Genomic DNA, 25,906 nt, shown 5'->3' with positions numbered 1-25,906 from the left:
GGCAATAGGGATTATCATCGCTTGGTTGTCAGAGACTCAAGGAGGGTCTTCAAACCAATTTAAAGCTGTTCCTGGCACAATTTATGAGTTTATGCCAAGATCATGTAAGATGACTGGGTACCTATTTTTCTTATTTCAAAAAAATCTATTGTAGGTGCACAAGAAACCTAGTCGAGCTTTAGCCAAAACATTGCCCCTACCATAAACATGGAAGCTGTAGGAAGGAACGAGAACAGAGTTTGGGGAAAAAAAGCTTTTCCACAGGCAGCATCAGGGAGGTGTACCTCTGCTGTCGGACACTACAAAAAACCCCTCTCAGCACAAAGAAGGAGACTTGGACATTTCTTGTTATGTGAAACATTAGGCAGTTAAAAATCCTTCACGTTTTGAAAATTTGACAAGTGAGTTCAGGAGGCTGTGCACCCCGTAGCAAGGGCGCTTGGGAAGGCGAGGTATGCCCCACTACAACTGGATGGCAGAAGAAGAGGTCCAAGGTAGGGTGCTAGAGAACATGACAGTTTCAAGATGACAAAAATGACCAAGTCAGGAATGGAATAAATTACAAAATTTCTCATTCATGTTTGTGCTACTGGCAGTTATGCAGGCCAGTTACAGGCTTAAGAGTATTTTTCCTGGCAACCAGCTATTTTTGCTGCAGCTCAAGATTCAAACAGACCACTCTCGGGTCATTTTAGATACAAACAAGGGTGAAGATACAGCAACATCTGAACAGTTTCCATTGCTTTGCTTGAAAAGCAGGAAGCTCTAGAAAAGTCCACGTCCCAGAATGAACAAAACAGGTATTTATACCAAGCACACAAGCAGCCAACCTTCTGGCTACGTACCTATACCAAATCTTCACATGAGAAAGACACGAGATACCTCCAAGAGCTGAGGTTATGAGCAGTTCTCAATGAGTGGGTATTCCTGAAGCCTCCCACAGCTCCCACGCAGACCCCAAATCCAGGAGCATGCAGTTTTATGGCAAACTAGCAACTCTTATTTCCTTGAGAGGACATGCAACTAGCCAGACTAACCATTTCAGGTTTCCCAGCACAGTCCTGTTGCTAGCCAGGTGAGGTGACCTTTGTGTGGGAGCCCCATGCTCTGCCTACAAGCCAAGGCTTTGAGAGCCACAAATAGACTGTGCCTGGCCAAAAAGTCCTATTCACCTTTTGCAAGTTTTTCCTCCACGTTAAAAGCTACAAGTCTTTCAACAGCTATCTATGTAGAAGAGCAACCCATGGCAGAAACCGGGTTTCAAGTATGTGCATCCAAATAAGCCAGCACCTCCCATCTGGTAGTAATTATTCACACATCACAGTTCACATTTTAAACAACCACACTCCTTCTGGAAACAAAATGTGTACTCTATTAGAGCCGCACTAAAAAAAGAATTAACAAGAAGCAATACTGAAGAGTTTGCACTTATATAGCAAAATACGGGGGGCTTGTTTGTGGTTTGTTTTTTTGGTTTTTTTTATTTCAAGCAGCTATTTCACACCAGTATCTGTGATAAGCTACCTATCACAGTTGCCTAGTCTACCCCATGCAATGTATCTCCTCCTCCAGGAGCTCTGTGGCATTTCAAACTTCTTAGCAAGCTTCTGTCATTTAACAAAACCCTCTCACTCAGTTTTTCATCCTCACTCAGTTTTTCATCCTCAGATTAATGTTTCCAGATCATCCTCAAAATTGTACTCATGGGAAGCCTTGTATTTTCTACACATTAACAGCTTCAGAACGAGCATCATGCATTGCCGCAACTGAAAACTGCAAAGCACTAGTACATTGCAAAGGAACAGACACAACCCACTTTGAGGTCCTGAAATATCTTGGGGCATCAGGTCACGTCATGGGACTTTTCCCATGACACAAACATATCGTGTCCATACTGGAACTTTCCCCTTTATAAGGCTGGGCTGTGACATGGTCCCTGCCCAGAGAATGTGGAGAAAGGCCCAGATGATGCTGGTACCAAGCGCTCCGTGGCACGCAGGCAGGCAACTCCGAGTCACACACAAAGGGCAGCAACTGTACCTGTCACAGGCAGAACTGGCAGGTGGAAATGGCTCTCACCTGGAAGGCTGTGGATCAGCCTTTAGTTTTATCAGCAATACACGTTGTAAACAAGTCATTTCAAGAGTCAAGACTTATGGAAGGAGAATATAGACCATCAAATATAAAAACATTATGATGCTTTTTTAAAAAGCATTTCATTAGACCATACTAAATAAAATTTGTTCAGAGCGCATAAAACAGAAAGGAAGCACTTAAATGTGTTTTACTGTCACACACAGGGCCAAATTAATTTTATTCTGGGAAAGGAAAGCCTGATTTTTGAAAGCCATTTGCTCAAACCACAAGCACTTACTCCTAAAAATCAAACTTAGAGAGAAATACTGAGCATCTTAAAAAAATAATAATAAATTATGGTTATTTGCAAGCAGTTCTGTAATATGAGTGCTTAGACCTTACAGGAGATGGACTTAGTTTGTATGGAAGAACAGATTATCATTTAACTATTTAATACTAGTGCAGTCTCAGTTACCAACAGTTCTTAATACAGGATGCGTCTCTCTCATCTGAACACATATTCCTCCTATAGACGAAGCATTAGAAATTGGAGTCTACTCCATACTTGTGCTGCACCAGTCATGAACAGATGAGCATCATCATTGGCCATACTGTAGAAACTGAGTCACATCTTTGCATAAACTCCAGTCACTCATGTGTCATCAGCTATATCCTGGAGGTAATTATGAAGGGGTAACAAAAGGGTCATTCATATCCACTTTGCAGTATGACATTTGCTTTGATTATTTTGGTCCTTATACTACAGTATTTCTACCAGTTCCTGGTCCTTCTTTGCTGGCAAAACCCAATCCTCTAAATAAATCTTGTAAATAGAAGTCAACAGTTTTAGAAGTGATTTTTTTTTTTTTTTAAACTCACCTGCCCCTCACCCTGCCTAAAAAAACCCCCAAACCCTTAAAATGTCATTTCTTTTGCATCACTCAGAGGTAAAAGCAAGGTAAAGAAATGAGCCAAGGAAGTGGCATGGCAAACAAGCTTTACTCCCTCTGCTCCATGTACATTTTTTAATGGAGGAATAGGCTATTACTGCAGTAAAGTAAAAATTCCATTAACCACCTCAAAAAAAAAAATTAAAAATATCTACAGTGAAACAACTATTTGCAAATTACTGTTGGCATTTGTATGTAAGTGTATGTGTTGCCCTCTTACTAAATGAAATAAGCTATCAATTTTCACCTTGGCTTATTACTTCAAACGGAATTCAATTAAGGCTCAGACTACAACACTTAGGATATTAGCTGATAGAGATTCACTGTAATTTCTAATATTTTACTTCTCATTTGCTAGGTACATTCATCAAGAATCAGATGGTTATTCCCTGATGTTTAGTGTGAAACACTAAAGCAGAGAACCAGCCAAACAGGATTCCTATGAGTCACTTAATATTTAACAAGGAACTTACACTTGCAGGCTCTTTATGCCTTCACAAGCTTTTCATGGGTTCTTCTGCTCATATGGGATCTTTGTTTTCCCATTTTGAAGAAGTGATGTTCACCTCCATGCAATAGCTTTACAAAGTTAGGTCCAGGTGTAGTAATATGGGCTATTTAACTTTACTTCTCAATTACAGCCTGTTTTCTACTTTACAGCGTTTCTGAACTGTAATATTAGTTTTCATTTGCCACATAGAATGACTCCTTTCTTCCCTGTAAAAATTCCCTGAGCAATTACTTTTTCTCAGTATTTGAAGTTTTTTGTCTCAGTTAATCTCATCTGAGTACGAGACAGTCTCCATCAGATACCACACAGCTTTAACAAGTTACACTGTCACAACTTAGGTTCTCACATCTATAAAATTGTAATTATAAAGTTCTTTGAAATGTTAGGATATGAGATCCCATGCTTGAGCACAATATTATAGTATTTGTTTTACATCATTCCGTTGTTAAGGCAGTTTAGAATTTCGTCTGAAAAGGCAGTACAAAACAGAAGAGGGAAGTGAGAAGCGAAGATGTTTTCTTTCTTGCACTAACCCCTCCCTATCTATGTATCCATGTGGTAGAAACATCTAGCTTGCTACTGTCACTAATTCTGCATCTTGTAAAAAGTAAATTAGGAGAAATAACAAGCTGTAGGACAGGACTCCCAATTATCTCCAGCTGTAACCCATTCTGAATACCCAGATATACCCAATAAATTGCTTAACTGAGGTGTCTTCTAAAAAGCTATTTCCACCAGAGCCTAGTTTCACAGTAATCAATGGATTAAAATATTTTTCTGGATGTTAAAGCTCACAACCCTTCAACCTGTTGCCAAAAATACTCTTGTCCATCAGCAGCCATGTGTTACAGGGACCTTGAGAATAATTTGAAACTTCCTTGCTTTCCAACAGCTACCTGTCAGATGCAAGCTGCAAGAGCCTAGGTTTGCCTTTCAGGGGGAAGCTACTGTGTTATTTCTCAAATACTCTCCTTTACTGAACAGAAAATATTTGAATTCCTCAAATTCAAGATACTATCTTTTGACTTCTGTTCTAACTAATTTTTTTTTTTTTAAATCTGAAGAAACACAAAAACTATCTAAATTAAATATCCTTATTCACCCTTGCAAAAAGTTATGTCCATACTTTGGGAAGCCAGATTTAAAGAGCAGAAGTACACTGTGGATGAAAATCCTAATGAAAACCAGTCAAGTTTGATGTTAAGGTCTAGAAAATAAAAACTATAAATTTAATTCAAAGACAGCTGCTCTAAACAATAGGCCTGCCGATATATTTTGGATTTATAGGCCAAAAATATGACAGTTGCAAAATTCTTCCTTTTACTATAAATGGTTCTGGGTTTAGTGATGCAAGGTGTACTTCTGCTCCTTAAGCTGGATATGCATTTCTCATGTGATAAATATTTTCTGCTGAACTTCCACAAAGGCCAGGGCAAATTTTTCTGATACATGTGTCTCTGTATTCCAAGATGGAAAAAAACTCTTTAAAGTGCTAAGGAGTTCCCAAAACAACTAGTATCTCGACTCAAAGTCATCCACATGTCAGGAAATTCCAGTTATAGTAGCTCATACACTAATGGTTAATTTCTGTTTCCACCTAGAAATACTGAAGCCCATTTCAGCCACACAATTTCTAGCACATTACTTATGTTGCTTCCTGTGTCACATCCACAATTAGTGGTATGCGCATATTATTGTCAAGGCTCTATAGCCTCTCAAATGGCATTTCCCTCTACAAAGGAAACTTCTTGAAGATGTTACCACAGTTATTCTCAAGTAAAGTTTGAATTGTAAATACCAGTCTTCCCATAACCATACCAGGAAAAACACAACAGGGAAATTTAGTTTCTGTTCATCTCTGTAGCACAGACACAAATTTGTAGCTCATTTCTACAGCAGAATCTGCTGAGAGCTCTTGAAACACTTAGATTCATTTAATGAAGTAGAAGAACAGAAATGGGTGTTTATAATAATTAAACATTTTACCATCTAAAGTTTTTTTTTTTTAAACAGCCTGAGTAGTTCTGAAAGCGGCAATTTATGCATTAAAATGAGAGGATGAAAATGTAGTATTTGTCAATTCATACTTTGAGCAGTCACAAAAGTGTTCAAGTCACTCTAATAATACATTACCTCTCCACTCAAAAGCTAAGCCTCCCTTAAACAGTTTTAGAAGTTACCAAACCCAGATTTAAACCCAAGCTAGTACTGTGCTGTTAAAACAAACACCCCCCATCCCCAAACAGGTAAGAGCTCATACATGGCAGTAAGAGATACAAACTCCCCAGCTGCAGCGATCACACAGCCTTGCAGGGGGCAGCCCTCAGGCAGGGGAAGGGGCTGAGCACCCCCCAGGAGGCAAGAAGTAGAGGCTCGCACAGGAGCCGTCACAGCCTCTGTCTCATCAGCCGGTAATGTACCTTTGCAGGACATCATGAAAAGAAGCAGGGTTTGAGATTTTCCTTCCCAAGGAAGTATCTGGCTCCTACCCATAGCTGCAGACCTCTTGGGCACATGTTCCGAGCACCGGGGGTTCTTCACTCCCCCTCCTTCCTGCACTTGGGGTATGGACAGACCTATAATACTAGATGCATAATTGTTTTTTTTTCTTCCTGACTGGGTGCCTGAACTGGCTCCTCAAGGCCAAGTGAGCACCAGCCCACACAGACACAAGGGCAAAGGAAGAGAGGGCAGGGCTGCAGGAGTGGCAGCCACGGCCTGACTTACTGCAGACGTGCTAAACCACGTATTTAAAGCCTCTGTGAATGCATCTGTTACTGAAGGGACAAGAAATAAATTCAAAGTTAATATGCAAAATGAATACTAGGGCAAGTTAAAAGATCAACTCAAATGCAGTGGTGCAAATTTCAGAGCTTAAAGTAGTCAAAGGTTAACGGAAGACAGCTTTCCTTGGCACTTCTTACACTTAAATGGCTGATTTCACCATTTCCTCTGTACTACCACTTTTCCTTTCTCATTTGAACTTAAAAAACAGGAAAATAGTTACGAAGTTACAAGAATGACTGGAGAAGAGAACTTTAGCCTGGAGAAGAGAAGGTTCCAGGGAGACTTTATAACACCCTTCCAGTACTTAAACGGGGCCTACAGGAAAGATGGGGAGGGACTCTTTATCAGGGAGTGTAGTGACAGGACAAGGGGTAACGGTTTTAAACTGAAGGACAGTAGATTTAGATTAGATATTAGGAAAAAATTCTTTACTGTGAGGGTGGTGAGGCACTGGAACAGGTTTGCCCAGAGAGGTTGTGGATGCCCCATCCCTGGAAGTGTTCCAGGCCAGGTTGGATGGGGCTTTGAGCAACCTGGTCTAGTGGAAGGTGTCCCTGCCCGTGGCAGGGGGGTTGGAACTAGATGATCTTTAAGGTCCCTTCCAACCCAAACCATTCTATGATTCTATTCTATGAACTACCAGGGGATCGGGGGAGCGCAGTAGTATAGAAAGACCAAGCTTGCTTTTGTGACTAGCCTGCAGTTTGACATGTGTTTCCAACACCACTAGTGCACACACATCTGTCTAACAACAGAAAAACTCGGTACAGCGTGGCGTTCTCGGCAGCCACAACGTTCATTGCCATCAAGTACTCTAGATGCCAAGAGGGTTTCCATCTGGTATTAATCCAGTGCAACAGTAGCTCCTGCAAGGGAGAAATTGGGTTTTTAGGATTTTTAAATTCAAAGGAGTCTTGGTAAAGGTAGTTAAGCATAGAAATTCCCTGGACAAACCCTGACAGCTCAAGTGTGAAAGTATTATCAGAGCCAGCTGTTAATATTGACAGCTCCAAGATAATGCTTGCAACAAACAGGTTTCAGCTCAGGCAGAGTTTTGTGAGAGATTCCTGCTGGGCTAGAAACAGCACAGCAGCATTGCTCAATCTCGTTTAACCCTTCAACAGCAGTCTCTCAACTTCACCCCAGATGGGCTGGCTGCATTTTGACAAAAGTCATTGCCAGCAAGTCCTGATTTTGTTCGCAGCTATCCCATTTCAAATGAGCTCATAAGAAGCAACTTTAAGCTTTTGTGCAGAAATGAATTGGGACCTCTTGGAAAAAAAAAAAACAGAAAACAAACCCAAACAAACCCAACAGCTGAATCACCTCCCAGTAACTTCAGCTTTGCAGGGAAAGTGGGAGATGCTGGGGCAGGTTTTACCAAGAGTCTCGGGCTGGGCTGCACAGCCTCAAATTAACCTAACAGCTCACTCCAGCTCTTTCCTCCATTTGGCCAGGCAGCCTGTTCTCGACCCCGTCTCACCCTCACACTGGCTCTGACCACACGTTAGGACAGTCCACGTCGCTAATCTGGCAAAGAAATGCTCTCTCTTTGGCTGGGTTAGCTTTCTGGTAGTTGCAAGCTGAATCAGCCTTCTGCAGGGACAGATCAGCACCAGGAGTCCAGAGCAGGACCTTCCTCTGGTTACAGCAAGCTATTTCATCAGCTTACACTGCATTGTGTCACTTCACACTTGCTCTACTGGGAGGAATGGAAGCACAGCTTTGTTCTCCATGTAATCAGCTAAGCACAATTTATTTTATTTTTTTTAAACCAGAAAAGCTGAAGTTACTTTCAGTTGGCTCTGCAGTAGTTAAGCTATGAGCCCCTGCCTTACAAGCTAAAACCTAACTCCAAGTTTCTCCCCGAGTTTACCCGAAGAGTTTGAAAACTACATCAAAGGGATCCCCCAAGAGATACTTCAGAAAAATAAACATAAGGCCAGTTGACATTGTTAGGTATATCAGACTCCACACCTCACCAGAAAGGGGAAAAAACCAAACCAACAAACAAAACCAAAACAAACCACAAAACCAAAACAACTCTTCACAGTGTTCCCCAACACAAAGAAATCCTACAGGATGTTACCCTCAGCTAACTACCAGATTCCGAGTATTCCTTGCACCACCATGGCAGAAGAGTCCTTCTCACCCCTACAGTAAGTACACAAGAATAAGACAGTGACTCTTCAGCAAGCATTGTCTTATCCTGGGAGAGAACCACCTCAATACCAGTAACTGGTGTGAAAGTACATCAACATGTCACATTTAGCCCAGCTTCAGGTGCTTAGACTTAACTTTCCAAGATTACCAATTTTATACAACTTGATAGAGATAAAACAAAAGAATAATGGAGGAAGAAGGAACAAAATTACTAGTTTCCTCCATGCAGTTCTGTCTTCCCTCCAACACCACATTTTTCTTTTTTTTTTTTTAACTTTTTCCCCCTCCTTAAAAAAAAAAAACCAAAAAAACCCTATTCCCATTATTCTAAAAAAAAAAAAAAAAAAAAAAAAAAAGAAAAACGCACAAACAACAAACCAACCATCATGTTTAGACTAAGTGACCTGTAAAATAGCCTGGAAAAAGCAAATATGTATGACAGGCTTCTTCACATTAAATATGACACTGATAAAGTATTCCTGAATTTTAAAAAATTGCAATACAAAATATTTGAGAGAAGGATCAAGGTCAAGACATTTAATCATAAAAGTTACCAAAATTCAAGCTGTTTATTATACAGTAATTAGAAGATTGCACAGAAGTTTAGCAGTGAGAATTTCACATACAAATTTCACAATTTCCTATTAGATGACAGGCATCCAAAAATCCTGTATCAAATTGCTTTGAAGATCTTAAAACTAGTTCCCTAGCAGAGAAAGGTGTTCCAATCAAGAGTTTAAAAACCCCAACCAAACCCAACCCACAAAACTGGCTAAGAGCCACTGCTCTTACTGAGTTGAACCAGACTTGGATTTAAATGCAGTATTTTTAGATGAAGTGAGAGCAAGCAGGTATTTATTGCACAAGAAGAGAATGTTACGTTTCTGGCAGCATACTAAGACAACTCAGTGCTTTTTTGTATACCAGACTATAAAATCACCACGTATCAGAACAGCTGAAGTAAAATTGATACCAATCTTGCAACATTAGTTAAAAATGCAAGCGAAACTGCTATTAAAGCCTGCATCAAATGTTGCAGCCTAACTCCATAACTGTTGTAATTTCCTTAACTTCAGATTTTTCTTCTCTCAAAAGTTTTCAAAGCAGACCAAAAGCTCCTAGTGTAATATCAAACTGATCAGATCATTATGTGTGTCAAACAGACTAGAACAAATAAACATTATACCACATCAGATTAATTGCACTCTAGAGTTCCAGGTGCATTTCTAAATTTTTTTTTTAATTAAATGTTGATAATTTTAAGATACCAACAATAATGCAGGGTTCAATAAATACAACCATTGTAACTCACACTTTATTTTGAATAACTCAGAAACATATCTACCCCTTATATACTCTTCTATCCAATGTCAGATAACAAAGCAAGGTCATGCAGATTATCTGTTGAAACTAGTTTTTCCTACAAGGGCAGAACTTGAAGTATATACTTGGAAAGGTACTCAACCCTGAAGGACTTTCTGACTACAAACATTTAAAAACTTCTCTTCTAAAAAGGACATGAAGCTGCAAAGAGGCCAGTGTCAGGGTTTTTATTTTTTCTATCCAACTGATGCCAGGAGCAGGTTTACTGCTGCCTCCACAGGAAAACAGAAATCTTTGGAATGGGAAACACAGATGTTATGTATCAGTATATTAATATTTTCAGAAGCCCTTGTGAGAAGAGTTCAAAAAATTAAAGCCAAAATTGATTAGCCGCAAGTTTTTACCTCAGATTGCAGGTGCTGGATCACAACTGTTAATGCTTCAAACTTCTGGTTACTGCTTGTCAGGAATCTTTTCAGCTGAAGGATGATTCCACTTTGGGTCTCACATTTTGTTTTGTACTGTGTCAACTCGGCTGTTTTTGTGCCAGGTGAATGCACATCTGTGGAGGCTTGAGTCTGTATGCACGAGCTCTTGGGACTCCGCTGCTTGCCCTTGTCAACTAGAACAACAACAACAACAAATTAACATGCGTTTTATGTTGACATCTCACCAAAACTTAAAAGACAGGTGCAAAAGAAAGTCATTATAAATTCTTATAAACACCTCCTGAAATACTAACTAGGAAAAACGGTTATTTCAGTAGCACTGCAGAGCAGACACGATCATCTGCCAGGTTAATTTCTAGCACCGTAACCTTGCATACAATGTTTTGCACTTCATCCTCACCTTCATGTATTCTGTGGCTCACTTTTCAGCATACTCTTCACACTGTGCTTTGAATAAATATTTTCATAAAATGCAAGATCTCTGTCATCCTACCTATCCAGTAACTTATTTCTAACATAACAGTCCAACACTTTTGTTTGCAACACGGATTTCACATTTCCTGCACTCTAACATACTGCTGAATACAAAACCATTTTCCCTACATTTACTTCGTCTTTTTCTTCAAGATATTCATTGCAAAACCTCTCCTCTCTGCAGCTCAGGTTTGAGCTTTATTAACTAGAGGTCTTGCAGCATTTCTTAGTGTCAGCAATTTCAGTCACTAGGATGAGACTTTAAAAAATGCTCTAAAATGAAATATATTTCAAGTTCGCCCTGCCACTATTCACGGTCCAAGCATTACATAGTTGATTTAATACTCCTAGTTATGTTGCAACCTCAATCCCTTCACAGTACACAATCATCTCATGTCAGAGGAAACCACATTGCATAATGCAGCACTTGACTCGTAAACACCGCGGAGCTTACAGGTTTCTCTGCTGCCTTCAGACTGGAAAGGGACTACACTACTGCTGTGTAGATAGGGCCAGTCTTCCCCGTTTGATTACACGGGGAACGAGCAAACACTTCTGCAATAAAAGGCTGATGCAACACATAAATATCCCTTGGCAATTTAATGAAGACATCTAAGCAGATTACTTTGTACAGTTTCAACCTAACAAGATTTCTTCAAGATAAAGTGAAAAAACCGGAGAGGTGAGATTTGGAGAAAAGAAAAATAGGAACATGTGGAAAAAATGGGGGACAAACTAACCAACTAGAAGTAGTTGCTTATGAATCCCTTCTGAAGCCCAAGCACCTGGTTTGAAGGTTGTCAAGTGACTCTGGAATAGTCTGAGCAGTATAAGGTTCAATCACACAACTGGAGACAGTATTAATAACAAAAGCTTTGATTCTCAGGTAATGTTAGTCTGAATGACACATCAACTATTGCATTAATACATCAGTCTTGCACAGCCTTCACTTGTTTTCAAAGCATTTGAAAATAAATTTCCTGTTCAAAATACTTGCGTCCTCTGTGCCTCTCTTACTGAGCCTGGTAAAAAGTGCCTCCTGAGCCTATGAATTTTCCAAATAAATCCTCTCTAGGCAAGATTTTCTGTCATCTCTCATAGAGAATTGTCAGCACATTGCTTTATCATGTTCAGATGCTCTTGTATTCTTGGAGATTTCACTACACTTCTGCTCAGAGATGCTGACTGTTAAAGGGTATATTTTCAATTAGAAACATACCATCTTGCAGTTTAATAGCAGAGCTGTTAAAAGGTATATCAATGTGATAACCCAAATCAAAACACAAACCTGTAGGGGAAAGAAAGATCAAGCTTGGCTGGCAGTTCTGGTTAGCTTATTTTTACCACCATTTCAACTAATGTGACCACTTTTTTTTCTTGCAGTACAGACATAACTATGTCCTTTGAGTAGACCTCTTTAAATGAATGACAGTTCACATTTGAGAGCAACCATGTCAGATTTCCAGCAATCTTATGAAGAATGCTGTGTTTAGGAAAATACTGGTTACCCTCTGAAGCTCCTTCAAAAAATCACAAGAGACAATAATCAAGGAGAGAGGAAAAAAGAGCAGGGACTAGAGAATAAACATGTACAGTCAGTCCTTCCCTGCCCTACTGGCTCACATACTCCTCTCATATATTCCACCTCCCTACCTGAATGCTCCACTTACAATAAATAGAGAACTAGAGCACTCTTCCTGATTTGAGGGTACTGGGTAAATTCACTGATACAGATGCTAATGTCATCATTTAATTAACTATATGAAATGCCTTCTACATCCATTTGTAGGACCCTGACAGAGCTGCATTAAACCTGAAAAAATGTTTGCAAACAATTTTTATTCTGGGAAAAAATGACATCACATACTGTTACCTAAAGAAGTTATTTCATTTAAATACAGCGATACAACAGCTAACCACAAATGACACGAGACTCCAGATATCCACTGTTTGCAGCGTTCAGTGAGCCTTTATCAGTTTGCCAGTTTCACACTATTGCTTTTATCGTGATGCCCAGACTATCAAGTCTTTTCCTAGAAGCTCATTCAAACATCCAACCAAGTCAAGCCTGTATACTATACTAAAAAAAGCTGAACAAAAAACATGCACTAGAGAAATTCAGTGACATTCCTGTTGGCAATTTTATCATAGACATGTGCTATACACAGCCACTTCAAATGTTGAAAAGCATTTCTCTGCTAGCATGAACCCTCTGTAGCATGAACTGCCTCTACAGATTAACACCAGCGACACTCCAATGCTTATTTATGGCCTACGTACCTCTGGGCAATGACAGATTGTTTCCAGATTTGTATAGAAGGCATGCTGTGATGTCAAAACAAAAGCCATGCTTTCATTAAAACAAAAGCATCATGAGTCTAATTACTGATACAACACACCAGTGATGGACTCTAAATTAAAGACAGTATTGGTTACCAGCCCAAGTCCTCCTCACTTTGGCCTTTTTACTTGCCACCTTTATACAGTCAGACTTGTAAAGGAGAACAATTTCCACGCTTAAGTTAGGTTCTGGACTCCTCTCCAACAGGCTCAAAAACACTGCAGCCAATCTAGTTGAAATGCTCAATTTCTGAAAACTAGAAATCAGATTCTCAAGTACCGCATGTAGCACGTAACCGGACAGAATCACTATTTAAGGTCCTACCCTTCTTCATATCAGTTTAAAAAAAAAAAAAAAGAAAAAAAAGGCAAAAAAAAGCAGTGATTTTGCAAAGACTAAGCCTTTTGATCACTGAATCATTCCCAGAAGATTCGGTATTTTGCTGGCAAAAAGAATACCCCATGACTTTGGAAAAGGTCCAAAAATCCTCCCACTCCCTCTACGGTCACTACCTGGACAGCAGCAGCAAACTCCAGTTCTTTGGGGAGAATATTAGACACATCCCAAGCTTTTCCATAAAGCAAACTGATTCCCATACATAGCTTCCCTAGTTAACAGGCATTCAAAAGCAAGAAATACACAACTGTCTGTACATCAGGGTGTGTTCCATAAAGTTATGTTTAAGTGCTGGGGTATTGCCCAGTACTTGACATTGTACTTGGCTGGCTATCTCAGAACTTGCCTGGTACCGTTGGTTTCCTGAGCCTCTCTATCTTGTGCACTGTTGCTGGATTACCAGATGAAACATCTCTCACCCACTTTTTGGTTTGCAGAGCCAAATCAAAGCCTTCCTTTGCTTATCATGTACTAGGAAGGTCTACGTAGTAATGTCTATACTAGCTAGAAATTGTTTTCTTTAAGCAAGAGATTAAATTTCTAAAAAATTACATCTCTTAACAGCATTCCAAATAGCCTAAACAAACTACTTGACAAGCACAAGTAGGAACAACCTCACTTCTCTCCCCACACTTTTGCAGTCACCATTGTCTTACCCCTAAGCACCTTCTTTTCACATTCCTCATCCAAACTGTTAACTTCCACAGGTTTTTCAAAACCCATGTGTGTCTTGTGTAAGCATTTTTCAAAAAAAAATCCTTGCTCAACATTTTCTCTTGTCGGAAGATGCAGGCTGGTAAAAACTTTCTGCCTCTCCTCCATTTTCTGGAAAGCCTTGCCTACACATGTTAAATTAGTGCTCGCTTCTTTGATCAGTAAGACCAGATCAGCTTGAGTATTTAATCGAGCTTCCATTTCTTCTCTTACTCGCTGGATTTCCTCAAGCACAGTTCTTATATCCAAGTGACTGGACTTCACCTCCGCTTTGAGATCTTCTTTCACCTGTTGTTGGCTCCTCTGAAGTGCTAACACTGTTCTGATTTCCTTTTGAGATGTTTCCACATCGTGCTTTAGTTCCTTCTGTCCAGCCTGCATCGCCTCCTGGCTAGCTTTCATTTCTGCCAACAGAGCAGCGAGGCACTCCATCCTGATTTCACAGGAGTCGCAGGACCTCTTCCAGTGTCACAGCTTCCAAGCAGTCAGGGACATTTGTGAGCTGGTAGCAGATTTCCTTGGATAGCAAGAGAGCTAGCACATAGCCCTCAGCATGGTATCCTACCTCAATTTACAGTGTGCTGCAGTGAAGGTACTAGGTAAAAGTCTAGTACAAGACAAGACAAAGGCACTAAATAAAATAGTTCAATAAGCAAGGCTCTAGAGCCAGAGCTCCTTCTCAGGGTTCAGTCAGAGCACTAATCAGTTTAACTGGCAGATTATGCCACACCTGAATTTTTTAAAATCTTTTGCTGACATCATTGTACATGGGACGTCACCCCAGAAGCCACTCCCAACAGTCATTTGATCTGTGCATCAATCAAAGTATGCCCAGGCATCAGTAACCAGATTTGTTGCAACACAGCCAAACACTCCGCAAGAATGCAGCTGCCCTTCCTTTCCAACACAAAAGCTCAAAAGGAGCCTGAATTGCCTGTGGGAGCTGAAAGCCAAACAGTTCAACAGCGCTTAGTTATTGCAATTGTATATTCAACAAGGTGATTATGCACCTGTCCTTTTGCTAATGTTTGCAGCGAGGGTTCAGGAGTACATCTGTGAGCACCTTGGACATTGCCCCACTCCCACTGAATGCCCTCCTCATTCCCACAGCTAGCAATGCTCTTTTAGCAATCTGGAAGAACCCAGATCCTGAGGAAGCCCTCTAGTCCAGAAACAATAAACAGTTACCAGAGCAATACAGGAAAACTGACTAATGGCATATTTTTGGCAGGTTAAGGAGGCTAAGCCTTTTAGCTACCAGGTCCGAATGTTAATTTTTCTCTGTAAAGTCTAAGGCTTCTTACTTTAAAGCACAGAACTTGGAATAGGTCTAGGCTCCACGTAAAAATGGGTAGATTAATGACACCAGGCTGTTAGCTGTTTTGTTACACAGCGATTTAATTACCCAGTCATTGGATTCAGTGTGGAAAAAATGACCCAACACAATGTAGATCTTGGTCTACAGAAGGCATCAGTCTCTGCCTTCAAAGAGGTAAGCTGGTATTCAGCGCAACAGCCAGGATTCAGAGCAGGACTCGGAGCATCACACAAGCTGGAGCTCAGGAGAGCTTTTACACCACAGCTTTGGCCCTGTCATGGCTCCAGGATGCTTGTGGAGGCAGTGATGATCCCACAGACACCCTAGAGCAGAGGACCTATGCTATCCATCCAAAACTACGGCAACCCCCATCAGCATTGTTTGGGGCTGGGAAGCGTTACAAAGAATGCCAATAGTCCATGCATGCACAGATGTAGGATTTCCAACTCACCATAGAGCTACTGGCCAAAGAGCCGATCTGGGGAGTCCTGCTTGCAAAGGTTAGTGCTTACTTTCCAGTTTGCCTCCTACACTAATCCAGGCATACTCATGGGACCAGGAAGGTAGAGACACATCCTCCACACAGAGCACCTCATGGCTTGCAGGTATCCCCTGACTATGCTGCTATCGCAGTGGTATCACAGACCCTGGTGGACACAATGCCAGTGGGGGAGCTTTTTTCCAAGCCTCTGTATCACCTCCCAGAACACCAGACACTGGCTTTCTGATGGGGTCTCCCCAGCACAGCTACAGGCCACAGGTGTAGTTTCTTTCTCCCTCAGCCCCTTACCCCATTTCTAGCTAGATAGCTATCCCAAGAGCTCCTGAACGTTATTAGTCACATACAGTCACCGCTAAGGACCAGTACACAAAACAGACTGCAGAAGCACAATCTGAAGTTTGAATCCAGGTAACACCTTTGACAAAAAATTTAGGTAGGTGAAGAGAGCCAGGTATGAGCACTAGCAGTACTTCTGCAACCCTAGACCAACATCTGCAGTAATTCACCTCAGCAGCGTAACACTTCCTTCTAACCTTTAGCATGCCTTAGTGGTTCCTAGAAATCTCACAAACGGAGGTGAAGCACTTGCAAAGACCTTGTCAGACACTTCCTGGCAGCAAATGAGAGTCCACCTGAATTGATTTCCATTGGTTCAGGTATGATAAAGGTAGAGAATGGGTCTCTCTGTGAGAGGGAGGGTATTCACCAGGCTCATTGATGTAACCACCTGAGATCTAACTCTTCCTGACAGCCCAAACATTGCAGCCTCCTTTCTACATGTGTGTGCACCCACCCCAATTGCCAGCTGCTCTCTGCTATAATAAAATACACAGTGAAGAAAAGCTCTCCTTGGATACTTGTCTTTTGCTCTATATGAAAACATTAATTCCATCCCGAATGTAATCAATGTGTTTGGTACGTTCCTCACTCAAACTAAGAGGTGTGATCACTAAGGACTCTTTGGTGATTTCTAAAGATCACCTTCTTCACAGAGCTTCCAGGCAGGTTTCCTTTGCTTTTCTCCACTCTGGAAGACACTCTTCAAAAACTTACCTAAATTAAATTTGCAAGTAGATACTACAAAGCAAACTAAAAGTCTACAGAGCTTGCTGGTACTTTGAATTTTACAACCCATCTCTCAACAGGAATACTTGGTAGCTAATGACACACGAATAATAGCTTTCAGCAATGCACAACCTTCCCAAGCCAGAATTCGTCGTCTTGGAAATACCAATTTCTGCTGCTGTACATCAGCTTCTGCTCCAACTAAGCTGTCTCTACCCTCTATGCATCTCAAGTATCTTAATGTTTTCTCCCATTTGGGAGGAAAAACCTCCTGATTTCATAGACTAACAGAAGTCTATGAAACATCAAACACTGATGAGGGATTTCCTCTCAAGACCAAATTAATGATTAGAAGAAAAAAAATCCTATTTAAATAAAATCTGGTCTATTTGGGTGGGATGTTTGGGGTTTTTTCTTTGGTTGGTTAGCTTTTTAAAGTATTTCTTCTGCTTTATGAACACAGAAATTGTTTATACAATTAGCTACCAGCAAACACAAACCACCCCTATTTCTATAGCTCTAATATTAAAGAGAATAAAACCCATGAAGTTAAAACATCTGAGAAAAGCACCATGCATAGTTTTGAAGTCAACACAGAAACTCGCTAAACCACAGTAACAGTTATATTTTACAGTGTTAAGTAATACAGCGCGTTTGAAATATTAAACAAAAGAGTTTACACAAAGCTTACAGTGAATCATACAAAAAATCCATTACTTTGACCTTCAGGGTGGTTTCACATTCTGTACAGCTGACCAGTCTGTACAACTAGGACTGGGGTCAGATTTAAAACAGCAACCAGATACTTTCACTTCCCAAACATGAAAGAGGAAGCATCTAGTTGCCTCTATATATTGACTTTTCCCTTTTTCAAAAAGTCTGGTTTACACCCAATTACAATTGGTAACTGAACACACTCCCCCACTGCAAAAAAAAAACCCCAAAAAACAAACAAAAAACCCCAAACCAAAACACAAAAAAATCCCACCCTTGAACTTCTTGATGTTAGGCTGGCAAAGAGTTTGAGAACTAACAAGAAAGACCAAATTAAAAATGAAAAAAGAGAATAAGGACTAGAGAGGGCTACCAAACACACTACTTGCTACACATAATAGAAGGGAACACTTGGACAAGAACTAGATATATACTCATATTTATGAAATCAGCCAAGTTACAACTAAAATACTGAAATAAGGGTAAGAAAATGCTGCCAACACATCCCACAACACACACTGAACCAAGTTATAGAAAGCATTACAAAACATGTATCCTGTACAATATTAACAGTCATGAAACACTTATAGCTAACTGTGTTCAGTGGAGTTTTGACCTGGATCAAACTTCTCCAAATACACTGATAAACACTGAAGTAAACTTGAAAATCTACCTGTTTTTATTAGAGCCTGAAGAACACAGACCTACACTGCTGACCTCTACTCTAGATGCTTTATCTTTTCCTCCTGTAAGCAAGCTAGCCCCATTGATGCAGTACTGCATGACCCATGGGTCTGATTCTGGGGTTTTTCCCTGCAGGAGTTATCAAATCTCACTCTCACATCTGAAGCAGCCCCATAAGCGAGTGCATAACTTCAGCTTGTATGTTATCTTTACACAGCTAGTTCTGAAGCCTCAAAAAATCTCTACAATTCTCCCACCACCCTCCCCCGCCACCTTCCCCCCTGCTGCAATGCATACAAGCTATTTGAGCAATGCAACAGAAAGACCGATCAACCATTTGATCTCCCAGCTTTGATTTTAAAGTTTGCTTCGTGACAAGCTATGGTACTTCAGAGAGGGAGGCTTCAGGACATCCATACAAACAAGGAAACTGTTGGGTTTAATCTGCAGCGGTACATACATTATCTTGAGAGGACCTGGAAATTTGGCTACCTGTAAATTACCACCCTAAATTCTTTCAGAACTCCGGCTCTGGGCTATAAACCCAGGAAGCAGATTCAGACAAATATACAGGGAAAGCAGTCACAAAACTAAATTAACGGTGTCTGCAGAGGGCTTGACAGGCTAGACTTGGATAGAAGCCTTCCAAACCCCCAGCCACTCCACAGCTTGGTCAACTGTAATTTTTGCCTGCATCCAGCTTGGCAAGTGGCAAACGCACACCTTCCTGCTGTGCCTCTCAGAGTCCAGGCTGGTGACTGTACAAACGCAGACTCCTAAAGAAGCGATGTTCTGTTTCTAAGCTCTGCCTCAGGCCTGTCTGCATAAGCTGGAGCAGGCAGCCCCAACTTGCTCTGTTTATGCGTCAAGCACGTCAGTCATGAGCCAGTACCAGTCCACAGGAAAGCGACTTCATTTTTCAGTGTTGTGCCTGAATGATTTGCCCAACTGAAATTCTGAAGAAGACACTGTACTTCAGAAACTCTTCTAGATACTTATTCAGCTGGTCTTGTCTCAAGAAGCTGGGGGAAGAGACACAGCACTTCTCATCTTGCATCTCCCCCCACATCAATGCAGTCTGAAGCCCAAGACAACAACTGAATGCTTTCTAGAGCAGAACCGCAGCTCTCCCTTTCCTTTACTCTTACTGTAACCTCTTGAGTTTCCCTTCTTTAGGGTCAGCCACTAGCCTGTGTCCAGGAACATCAGCTTATTGTAGCTGTCATCAAATCCTTTTCAAGTCGTTCTGAACAAAATAAACAGTAACCATCACAGAGACTTTTAAAAAGGTTCCAGGAACTGAACAAAATTTAACTGCAGGCAGGTAAAACCTGACCTAGATGCTTAAACTGACTCAGCAAGATTAAAACATACACAGCAGAAAACCCTCTGCCTTTCTTTGCAGGGGTACAGAGGTTTTTCAGCATGTTTTTCCTTAAATGCTGGTACAGCCTGGAGGGGGAGTGCAGAAGCATCACATATTATTCCAGGCATTCAGTCTGAAGTACTGTTTCTGAAGTCTGTGTCTGTCCTCTCATGCCAACTCATATGTTGACTTACAGTATTATAGCACTGGCTTCTAGCCTCAGTACAGCATTTTAAATCCACCCCTTTTTGCTCCTTACTTCTAGCCGCAGAACTGGATATTCTCTTTATACACACAATAGCGAAAAGGAGAGGGAAGTCTCAGATGTATTTATGTACTTCAGAGAGCTCTATGCCTGTTTAACGCTTTAATCACATGCTTAACACGCACATATCTTGCAGCACTGGCCACACAGGGTTTCACGCTGGTAGGAGCAAGTCTCTTCTGAAGCAGAACCTATTAGCATGTCAAACGCTTCCCTGTCCGTTACAACACTGACTATTAGGTAAGAAACCAAATGTTTACGGACCATGCCAGAGTCCTGCAGCCTAAAGTTGTTACCTAGAAACTATAATACAGCACATGCAGCTCTTTATTAGCTTCCTGCTTGTTGACACAACAAACAGAGCATGAACCAAGGGTGCCATTTCGTTATAGCATACTTTACACAGAAACAGGGGTGGAAGAGGAAACCTGCAAATACAGGTGACTGGGAAGAAACCAAGAGATAGCAAGCAAGGCCAGTTTTCCAACTGCACACCTTCTAAGCGAGCTTTTGCACAATCTCCACAAAAGGCTTAGCAACCCCACGCAGTCCTTAACTACTTCTGCACAAGGGTTCTTCTGAAGACAGATGCGAGCCTACTCCCTGCCGGTTAATCTGACACATACTTCATACTCTTTCAGGCTCTGAAGCAACAACCCACAGTGTGTAGCAAGCCCTCTGCCCTGCAGTGTGATGGTCTGGACTTTTTCTGTTGGGTTATGAGCATGCCACCGCTGCCTCCCTGCAATCAGGAGGCACTGGAGGCAGCCATGAATCCAAGGCAAGCAAGATACCAACAATGCAAGTGTGACATTGCACTAAGGCTCCTAGATAAGCCTCAGTACATCATCTTTCCAGTTCCTACCCCAATAGGCTCTCACCAACATGACAGTCTTTGAACTGGGTTCCCTTTGTGCATAAGCCTATTAAAATTAACCACCTGTTAAGGCCTCAGGGTTTCTCAACCAAAACCATGCCTTCATCCGAATAATTAACACTGATGTGTCTTTGTTTCCCTAGCGTGTCACCTGTCCTACAGAATATGGCTCTTCAGCTTGTACAATTGTTTTAGGACATCACCAAATACAGTACTGATCACCTGAACAGTATTTTTCCCCCTTTAGGAAGCATGTTAACGACACACATTTTCGTTCGCCCGTAATTTGGTATCATCTGTTACTATACTGATTAAGCATACAGAATCTCCATGTTGCATTAGCCTTACATTTCTGAAGATTATAATTTATGTTTTTAAAACCTACATTAACCTTATACTGAAGCTTTGCAAGGAGCTAAATTATGATGTTTGCAAACATCTGAGAAAAGGCATTACCTTCCAATTGCTGGTGGCTTCCAAAATAAAAGCACAAAGATTAGTGTTAGCTCAACTCATGTCATTGCTGCAACTGCCTGATCAACCAGCCTGTGCATTTTTTAAAGAGCAAGTTTTGAAGGAAAGTCCAGTGATCAAGAACTCCTGAACTGTGCCCTACACTGTCTTTGTGTTGCATGTTTCCTTGTCGTTTCAACAGTAGCTGTTTCTTTTCCAGTCTTGATGATGGCAAAGTTAGTATCGGGTGAGATGATGTCAAATGGCCACACATTTTGTCAACCCCAGTAGTGCTGCACAAAGTCAGTGATGATAGCAAGAAAGAATCTAAAAAACATTTCAAAATAGCAATGTCCAAATTTTCTAGCAGATTACAAGACTGGAAGGGATAATCTTTACAAGCCATGTTTTAGAAAGGACTTAAAGGAGTCCCAGACTCGAACATTAAGTGTGTAATTAACGTGCCAGACAGATGTCTGCCTGTTAAATGCATAGTACATGTGCAAGCCTGACTAATACTCTGAAATCTCAGCATTGTGCCCATGACACCTTTTACCTTATGTACCACAGACCTATCTTACGGAAGCAGTAGTTGAGTTTTGAACACTTAATATACAAAGTATTTTGTCTTAATATTGCATTCACAATATATTTAGTCAAGTTTACTGGACCTGTAACATCTATAATTGAGTTAGATTTTCATCTAGCCAGCACATATCAAGCACGAAAATGAACCACACATCAACTACAAAGATAAAAATACTAATAAGCCCACCATACATTCAGAGATGACTGAGAACTAAAACAAATTTGAAATGCTATGCAATTTACAGAAGACAACTCTAACATGCACCACCTAGACTACCAGTGGATCAGGTTTGTTGTTATTTTCTAAATATTTACTATACTAGTAACGCAAAGCCTAGAGCAAGGATATTTTGACATGAGGGGGACTGCAGGTATGTACACTGATGAATCAACTCTTCATGCATCTTAAAAATCATACTGCAGACAGTGATCCATTTTTAAGCACAAAGACAACAACAGGATAGAAAGTAATTGCATAAGGATGTGTTATGGTGTGCTGCAGCCGTGGCCAGTAAGGACCAAGTTAAAGTTTGTGAAATATCTCAATCTATTACCCTTCCTTTAGATACTTGAATTTTGCTAAATCAGTTCATCATATACCCCACAGGCAATCTTAAATCATTCAATTCCCCAGCTTTTGAAGGAAAGAAAAGAAAGTGCTATATTCAGAAACTAGCAATTATGTTTACATAAGGGGTTTATATTTAAGTAAGTTTCCAGTTCAGGTGTTGCTCTGGGTAGGCAGACATCTGAAGCAGTCCTCTCCTACATACCTTCTTATAGTTCAGCTGTGTTTTGTCATCCTTGAAATACACAGCTGCCCAAATAACCAAGCACAGGGAAAACGACTGATGTTCCTCCCTCCTTTCTGTTCCTGTTTCCTCTCCTCTGACTTTTCTCTCACTTTCCACCTCCTGTACAAGAAGTTGCTCCGTGTTGTGTGGTGCCCTCTACTGCTCCATCACAAGTACAGAACATGGCATATTTCTGCCCTTCATTCTGCAGCTTCTGTCTACACAGTCATACCCCAGAGTCAGCTGGGACAGGGAATCCCACCATGACTTGCCAGACCCTATTAATTGCCTCCCCAGTGAAAATCCTGATCCCTTCTTCTTATCTCCACATCCTTCTTGGATATATTCAGGGCTACCAAGTTCCCTGTTGGCAGATATGTAGATGTGGGATATCTTCACACCTGGGAAAAGACTCAGTGGGGGCAGCGTGGGGGGGTGGCATCACAGAAGGAAGCCTGCTATACACCCACACAGGTGTGTGCACATAGGAAATCCTCTCACACAACACCAGAGAGCAGCACCATGTGTCAATGCCACCCTTCTCCATTTCTGGCCTTTCTGCAGAACTCAGGTCTCACATGCTGTCAGGGTTGGAAGGGCTGATGCACAGCCAGAAAGGAAGGAGCCATTTGAGTTGCAATGGTTGAACTCATTCCTTCCTTAATATTTTAGTTCACTCTGTTGACTACCATGCTCAGCATCAAAAACGTAGGGCTGGAAGAAACCTTCAGAAGCCATCTACATTACTCCTTGTTGAGGCAAGGTAAACACCATTTAGACATAAATGGCGTTTTGTCAGACTGCTCAACTGTTTCAAGTCTCACCACAAGACACCCCCCTGCATTTTTTCATGATCCCTTTCCTTCCAGCTCAAATGCGATCTGACTTCAAGCGATTAAATCACTGGCTATAATCTCTCCACGTGCCACATGTTTCATGCAGATACTAACAGGCTAGCAGAGTTGTTTTCTCTTCCGTTCTCACCTATGCATGGTAGTCTGCTATGTTCTGGGAAGTCAGATATGTAGACAGCTTAACAATTTCTTCAACTACTTTTTAACATGCTGCTTTCCCAAACAGCTGGCAAGAACCACAAGTATGCTTGGGATAAATATCAAGTAACTGGGAGAGACACCCTTACTTGCAAATCCAAGTAAGAGAAGTTAATGGACTTAATTTTTGGCATCACAAATTTGTTCTGGATTTATTTGTCAAATTTGGCTCCAATGACCCTAGGTTTTAACAGCTAATTGTAGGAAGAACTCCAAAGAAATCCAAACCAGATTCTTGTAGCATATAAAATTAAGCCTTTAAGTTTGAAAGCCACTTTCTGCTTATGTACTATGGAGGTCCACTTTGTTGTAATAAATAAAAACAAACAAACAAACAAAAAAAAAACCCCAAAACCAAACCCAAAACCAAACACCACCACCAAAAAACTAATTTGGAACTTAAACTGAATCACTGAATTTCCTTTCATCGATTGCGCCTGCCTCTAATTTAACATAGCAATTCTTCCTTCATAACCAACACAATTAATTAACTGCCAGAACATTTATTAGCTCAGTTTAACGTTAGATTCAAGAATCTGATATTTCTTTCTAGTTTTTCTGAATTGCTTAAAGTCTTGCAGAGTAAAAGTCTATGTAAAGCTCAGTAACTTGCAATGAACCATAATCTTCCCTTGAAAACAACTGTGCAAGAGACCTGAAAATACATTTTGACCACAAGACTAGCACATTAATATGCAACATCATTTCTAGTGCAGTATCTGCAGCTATCTTAGATGGAGAGGACAGAGTGGCTTTTAGTTTGAACTCAGAAGCTATTTATTCAATCACACTAGTATGAGCTGATGTTATATGACTGTAACAAATGTCACTGGACTTAAGCATGGCACTGAAATGCTGCCTAAAGGATATTATAGAAGGAAAAAGTAGGACAGGCAGTGGGAATTTGAAGAGCTTCCAGAGCCTTGGTTATATTTTGTATTATTGCCTTTGTGCCAAAGCTGTTTCTGAATGTATTCAGGAACAGCCTCCTGTGTTTATGAAACTTTACATTCATTTAAAAACAAATAAATCCAGATTACACTCAAATTCACTGATGCTGTTCCTTAAAAAGCTAGGTCATAGCACTTCTAAGCACGTAGGAAGCACTACCATCAGGGCAATGTTATCAAAAATAGTCATACTTTATCTACCAAAAGGTCACTAAAACATTCAATTCTAACATTTTCCCCAAAACAGATGACTACAATTTGCAATTTCAAGTTACAAAATAAATAGCTAACATCCAAATTCACCTTTTGTTACAGAGATTCACCTTTCAGAGAAGTCATGGATTTCTGGGTATAAAATAGAGTATAAAACAATTCAGACCAAGCTAGAACATTAGTTTTGCCCACAGATTTAAAAAAAAAAAATTAAAAAAAAAAATCAGTGATATTAGTGACAATATAAGCATGATTAAGTTTATAGGTTTGAAATGAAATAAGAAAAAATAAAGTTTACAGTAACTGTTCAACTTACCAAATCCCTTCAAGAATCAGTCCTAGAGCTCTTAGGAGCTATGTAGAAAATGCTAATGTAGCATTTTCAACGTTGTTCACTATGGTATCACCCAATGTTCTTGTTCCAACCAATATCTCAATTGGTTTTAATCACAGCCCAAAATAGCAACCCAGTAGGCTGCTCCCCCTCCAGCTACACTGACTTCATTTGATGAGTTCAGGTTCAGTCCCAAATGAGGTGTTTTCCCATAACTAAAAAATAACCAAGCAGTTACTTTGAGAAAACTGTGTGGAAGTGATGGTAAAGATTAACAACACAGCAGGAGCATATATTTAGCTTACTTGCAGAGGACTACCCTGGCATGTCTAGAAAATCATGTAAGGGAAGTTGCATTAAACTTTTTCAATATGTAACTAAAAGGATTATCTATTTCTACAACTGTTTCACAGCTCGGTTAAGAATCTGGGTTACTCTAGATCAGTACGGTTTTTCTAAGGCACTAGAAACGGTATTTGCACAAATCCACCTCCACTGTGTTGGTTATACTTAAAAAAATATTCTCACAGTGAAAGTTATTTTTACT

General features: G+C 40.5%; 1 protein-coding gene across 8 annotated transcripts in view; it reads right to left on the bottom strand.

Annotated features, from left to right (window-relative positions):
• MTUS1 (microtubule associated scaffold protein 1) overlaps window positions 1-25,906 on the bottom strand; it is a 128,683-nt gene that overhangs the window by 20,066 nt on the left and 82,711 nt on the right. For 7 of the 8 annotated variants that reach the window (XM_052779951.1, XM_052779942.1, XM_052779945.1 and 4 more), the window contains one exon: window positions 10,215-10,432. In XM_052779951.1, the coding sequence (XP_052635911.1) occupies window positions 10,215-10,432 (218 nt within the window). Of the gene's footprint in view, window positions 1-10,214; window positions 10,433-14,126; window positions 14,581-25,906 lie in introns of those variants that run through there. The other variant, XM_052779946.1, reaches the window with a different exon arrangement.

Source organism: Harpia harpyja, chromosome 2, assembly GCF_026419915.1.
Source record: "Harpia harpyja isolate bHarHar1 chromosome 2, bHarHar1 primary haplotype, whole genome shotgun sequence".
NCBI classification, from domain to species: domain Eukaryota; kingdom Metazoa; phylum Chordata; class Aves; order Accipitriformes; family Accipitridae; genus Harpia; species Harpia harpyja.
This window is presented reverse-complemented; position numbering and strand designations above follow the sequence as displayed.